Source organism: Rutidosis leptorrhynchoides, chromosome 3 (assembly GCF_046630445.1).
Source record: "Rutidosis leptorrhynchoides isolate AG116_Rl617_1_P2 chromosome 3, CSIRO_AGI_Rlap_v1, whole genome shotgun sequence".
Classification (NCBI taxonomy): domain Eukaryota; kingdom Viridiplantae; phylum Streptophyta; class Magnoliopsida; order Asterales; family Asteraceae; genus Rutidosis; species Rutidosis leptorrhynchoides.
In genome coordinates this window covers 482,174,499-482,180,407 of record NC_092335.1, presented here as the reverse complement: position 1 = coordinate 482,180,407, position 5,909 = coordinate 482,174,499, and the positions used below count along the sequence as shown (strand labels likewise).

The following is a 5,909-nucleotide window of genomic DNA, read 5'->3' as shown; positions in this document are numbered from 1 at the left end:
ATTTAAGTTTCCATGGCTCATAGTCAAATCACACTTTATAATCTATAAGTCCTGAACTGTTAATGTAATCGATAATTTCCATTACATATTTATAATTACTAACTAAACAGAATAGCATATAAGTTTAGTTCATTTACATAAGCTACCAAATCAATATGAAATATACTTATACATATACAATATAACATATAATGTATTACTAACCGATATGTTCAATATCTTTCAATATAGATTTAAAATTCATGCTTGTCTAATTCGATTCCTCTTTATTTCCTCCTCGCTTTCTTCGATCCATATTTTGTTAACTTTCAATTCAATCTCTGTCAGACACATAATAAGCAACAACATTTTAATTAATAAATAAAACATACAAAACCACTGCTCAAGAATGATCACTACATATGATAACATATAATATGTTGCATATATCAAGAATGCAATTCGATCATGTAACCTTTTGATTATGCAGTACTAAAGCAAGTCGTATGTTAATAAGGAGTAAATTCTGAATTAACGATATAAAGTTTTTTTATTAACATATGCCCTTATGTCATGTTAAAAGCTTTTTTAATTCAAATTTATATTTATCATTTCATTATACTTGTATCGGAGTCATCAATTAATTAAATGCAAAATATAATGCTAGGGAATTTATATACGACTTATACATTATTAGCATAATCATAATTCATAATTCAATCTAAAAAAGATACTAAAGCAAATCATAAAAATAAAGTACATACGTATGAAATAATCTGATGATGTAACAAACCCTCCGATGAGCCCAAATATGCATGCGTATGCGATCCATGCACATGATCACCATCACCATGTTGTTTCTCTACATCGTCATTATAGACGGTCATAATTTTTCCATCGTTCGATCTATCAAACCAACTCTTCATCTTCTTTTCAACCATCATAACCGCCACAGCCGCCAATGTTGCTACTAAATTTGCTAACGGAAAATCTCCCCAAAACGTGTCACCAATACAAGGATTCTCTAAACTTTCTTTTGCATCAGGAAACACATGAACAAAACCTGTTGCTAAAATCACTTCGGCTGTGAAAAACTTGACAGCCAAGAATATTTTACTTTCGGGTTTAAAAGATTTTATTAAAGGAAGACAAACGCCGATTGCACTCGCAACAAGAATCGAAGCTATCGCTATTAGTTTGAGCTTCAATGCTAGACTCTTATTTTCATCCACATTATCAGTTGATTTATCACAAGTGCATTCTGCACAAATGTAAATTGAGAGGAGTAAAAGAATGAAAATTACCCTTTTCATATTCATGTTTTAATTTTATTGATGTGGTGAAGTATATGTAAAATTGTAAACATAGGGTTTGAATTATGTGTAGGGTGTAATTTATAGTAGAAGAGAGTGAGGGCTAATTAGTTCAGGATGTCGACATTGTTTCGAATTTTGAGTATTTAGAATTTTGGTCTAAAGTGGAGTAAATGTAAATGACGACATTGGTGATTATATAGTGCGTGTATAACGTAAAAATTTGTATATTATTCGAAATTTACTATTGTTCGAATTCATTAAATTAAGGAAAAATAAAACAATTTTCAAATAGTCAACAAGTTAAATTTATTTATGATTGACTTTCTATTAGAATGTTATAAATCAATAAATAAATCAATAAATTAATATATAGATAGATATATTTTTCTTATATATAGATAGATTTTACTAATGACAATCATAAAAATATAAAGATTGTTAGTAACAACTTAGTACACGTAAAGATGATTGGTAACAACTTAGTGCACCTAAATATTGTTGATGTTTTAGTTTGTTTCATGAGAGTGTTTTTCTCTTTTGTTAGGTAACAATTTATTTGGTGATACATTGTTAGGTTAGTATAGTGCTCGTTCCGCTTAGTTTGGTTTTGTTTCCGTAAGAGTCTTTTGATGAGGCTCGTTGTCACTTAGTTCGTTGGGTTAGTTTGTTTAGGTTTTTTTGTTGCGAGAATGTTGTTGTTTCTCTTGTTTGGGTCATTTTGTCAGTTTGTTACTCTCTCCGTTGGTCCGTCCTGTAATAAGTGTTCTATTTTGACTTTTCAAAGTCATTATTAACAACTTTGGACTTAAATTTATTTATTTGTATTATATAACATTTGATGAAAATTACATGAATAATTTGCAGTTTTAGTACTTCTATTGCATGAGTTTCATCAACCATTATATAGCACAAAAAAAGATATTCGAGGTCAAAGTTGAGAAGAAAAGACTTTAAAAAATCAAAATAGGACACTTATTATGGAATGGAGGGAGTATAATGTAAAGTTTTTTCGAAAATAAAAGATTAGTGCTCATAAACATAGGTAATGTTTAATGTTCTATACATACATACACACATACATGTCTAAATAATGTGGGTGTAAATAAACTTGAGTTCGTATAAGGTTTGAAAAGTCTGAACTTGAGCAAGGCTAATTTTGAACTTTATATGTGAAATTCGAGCTCATATTGTTTAATATCTTACAAGTTTGAGCTCAGGTCAAGCTCGACTAATATTAGTAATATAACTTTTAAAATTTTATTATTTTCTTTATATGAGAATATTATTATTATACAACTCAAGTTTAATTACATGAATATATCTAATAAGTATATATATAATAAGATTTACTTTTATTATAATAATAATAATATAATAATGATGATAATAATAATATTTATTAGTATTATTATTATAAGAATAAGATTTTCTATTATTACTTAAGTATGCATAATATATATAATCATATATAATATTTCGTGAAACAATTATATAAGAATGTATTGTGTATTATTATTAGTATGTAAAAACTTCTGACATATGTACCATACTTTTTAAAGATTCTTCAAAAAAGTAAAGTAACACTATAAGTTGTTAATGCATATTTTGGTAAATTAATCAAATAATATAGCAGATATATCATCACTGTTATGTAAAATTATTCGATATATCAAATATGATGTAACGACCCGACTTTTTCGACTTATAATTATATTTATTACTTTCACAAAACTGCGTACTGAGCTATTTTATATTCTGGGATATTTATTCATGTTAATTACTTTCGTTAATATCTTACAACGTGTTATTAAGTGCGTAATCACTTAACTTGGTCCTCGAATGCTTTTACGACCGTTAGTGTCACTTGTCGTTTAAAACGAGCTATGTACTTTGTACACGTTAAACTTTTGTCATAATTGGAATATTATGACTACGTAATACTAATTGTTATTTCTAATGACAATTACTTGGCTTATTGGTTGCTTAATTACGCTTAGTATTTTACTAATGCACACTAGTTAGTCTTAATGAACTTTTTACCTTAATGGACTTAGGCCCACCCTACTCTAGTTAATGGATTATTAAGTTAGCTCAATTTTAATGGACTTATGACCCATTAATATGTAGGACAAAAATCCATTAAGTTAAGCCAACATACTAGCATTTTTGTGTGCCATTACTACACTTTGTTGCATGGGATCCCAACATACAAGCACCACCTTTGTACCACCACCATGCAAAAGCAAAAGTTGCCCCCCCTTGTCCCCCATAATTGTCGCCACCATGCTCCCCACCACCACTATAAATACAAGCTTGATTCTTCATTTCACACTTCATTTCATTTCACATTTCACACACACTTGCTCTCTAATTTTCTCTCTAGTCTTTCTCACACTAAAAGCTTGTAAGTTTCTTGATTTTCTTCTTATTTTTCCTTCTTTATTTCGACATCATCATCATCATCAAAGGATCAAGCTTTTTAGCTTTTTGATCTTGTTATATCTTGTAGATTCAAACTTTGATTTGAATCCTTCAAGAACATGAAAGATTCAAGTTTATTAGCTTTGAATCTTCATTACTTTGTTGGATCTAAGTTTTGAGGCTTAAGATCACTTTATTTTGTTAAAAGATCAAAACTTGTGTTTATGATCTTCATAAAACTTGAAGATCTAACTTTTTGCTTTAAAGATCTTCAAGACATTAAAGATCCAAGCTTTCTAGCTTAGGGTTTCATTATTTTGTTTAGATCTAAGCTTTTTAGCTTATGATCTCATTACTTTTACTAGATCTTAGCTTTCTAGCTTATGGTCTCATTAATCTTGTAAAAATCCAAGCTTTCTAGCTTAGGGTTTCTTAACACTTGAGATCTAAGTTATTATTGTAGATCTCACTTACTTGGAACCTTTCTATGATTTTTATGGTGATAGAAATCAAGTCTTCATCATCTCATATGATGAAGATGCATAAACTTGTGTCAAAAGGACAAATGTTGAAGCTTTATTGTGTTTATACAATAAAGAGACAACTTTGATGTTCAAAACTTATAGAAAGTTATCTTTTACTTTTAGTTGTGTGTTTATGGTTAAAACTTGGTCATAATGATGCTAAAACATCAAAGAGTTGTACACTTGAGGCTTATACGCATCAAGGATGAGAACCGTGATTAGCATCAAACACCAAGAAACCCACCGGAGCATTTGCTTCTGTTTTTCAGGGTCTGATCAGACTCCTTGAGCTTCTAGAAAGTTTATTTCCAGATAGTTCGGTTTGAGTAGATGACTTTTCATTTAAGACTCGTCTAAATCCGATATACGGTTTAGGATTTATAGCCTTCCAAAAATCACTACGCCTTCGTAACGACGTGCTGAAAATTTCTGACATACACGCGCTTGAACAGTCGCCACGGTCAAACGACATCGAGTTAGGATCTGAAAATTGGACAGCGGTAAGAGGACTCACAAACGGAGCCTTGGCCACTAGCCACGCATCATTTTAGTTTGTATAGAGGTCGTAGCAGCTGTCCGAATACAGCCCTTTGTTTCAATCTCTATTCTTGTTGAAAACTTACTTTATCTTTTACCTGAGATGATGATAATGATGATGCTTAGGACTTAACTTACGTACTTTTAAACCTTTTGTGATGATTTACTAACTTAGTAACCTTTGACTTAGGTTGAGGACCTTTCAGACCGACTTACTACTAGCTTACGTTTTCGTATCGATTTTACCGCACATTCACTGTGAGTTATAGCTCCCTTTTTACTTTAACTATTTTTGGGACTGAGAATACATGTGTTTTTTATGTTTTATATACTAGACACGAGTACTTTATATATGTGTGGGTGACATAACGGCACAAACTTTCCCCTTAGCTCGGTAACGTTTAGTCATTAGTTTATGAACCGGTGAACGCGAATATTAGATATGGATCCATAGGGTTTGACATCCCCACTCGAGCTAGTCGCGCTAGCATTTAACGGGTGTTTAATACTTCGTCTATTTGAACGCACTCCCCAAGTGTACTTTTAGGGGGTGATATATTATTTTACGTTAAGTTAGTTACCAAGTGCCCACGGTTAAGCATATACTTTTCCATACTGTTTTGAATATGAAATCTCGTGGTCTACATTACATTATTGATTATAATAAAACTATAGCTCACCAACATTCGTGTTGATGTTTTTAAGCATGTTATTTCTCAGGTTCTTAGATGAAATTGCTTCCGCTGTTATAGACTCGCTGTGTTAGACTTCCGCTGCATTGTTTAGAGATGTCTCAATCATGGAACTTTTATTTTGCATTCACAATTTATGTTATTTTTGAACTATCGTTTTGTAATGACCTTGGTGTCACGTACTTATGTTAATGATTTCTATTCGTAGAGGCACGTTATCTTTTGTAAAACATTTGACGTTGGTAAAAACGTTATCTTTTATGAATGCAAAACTCTGTTTTAAACTAGCATGTAGTATTATACCGTGTAATGGACCTGTTGTTGATGATCCTTACATGATGGTTTTGGACGGGTCGTCACATATGATAAGTTCGTAAAAGCTTGCGAGACTGTTTGAGTTCGATATGACAAGCTCTAACCTGTGCACCAAATATAATCAA

General features: G+C 31.1%; 1 protein-coding gene across 1 annotated transcript; it reads right to left on the bottom strand.

Moving 5' to 3' along the window:
• Positions 1-240: 240 nt before the first annotated feature.
• Positions 241-1,298, bottom strand: LOC139901716 (zinc transporter 3-like). Its single transcript, XM_071884393.1, has 2 exons — positions 773-1,298; positions 241-320 (listed from the first exon to the last, which is right to left on the bottom strand). Exons 1-2 carry the CDS (start codon positions 1,296-1,298, stop codon positions 241-243), a joined length of 606 nt encoding a protein of 201 aa, XP_071740494.1.
• Positions 1,299-5,909: the final 4,611 nt, after the last annotated feature.

Excerpts from the sequence above, each read along its gene's own strand:
- LOC139901716 (XM_071884393.1), bottom strand. The coding sequence starts at position 1,298 with ATGAATATGAAAAGGGTAATTTTCATTCTTTTACTCCTCTCAATTTAC. Across the intron at positions 321-772 it reads ATATTTGGGCTCATCGGAGG|AGATTGAATTGAAAGTTAAC; the intron begins GTTTGTTACATC and ends TGTGTCTGACAG.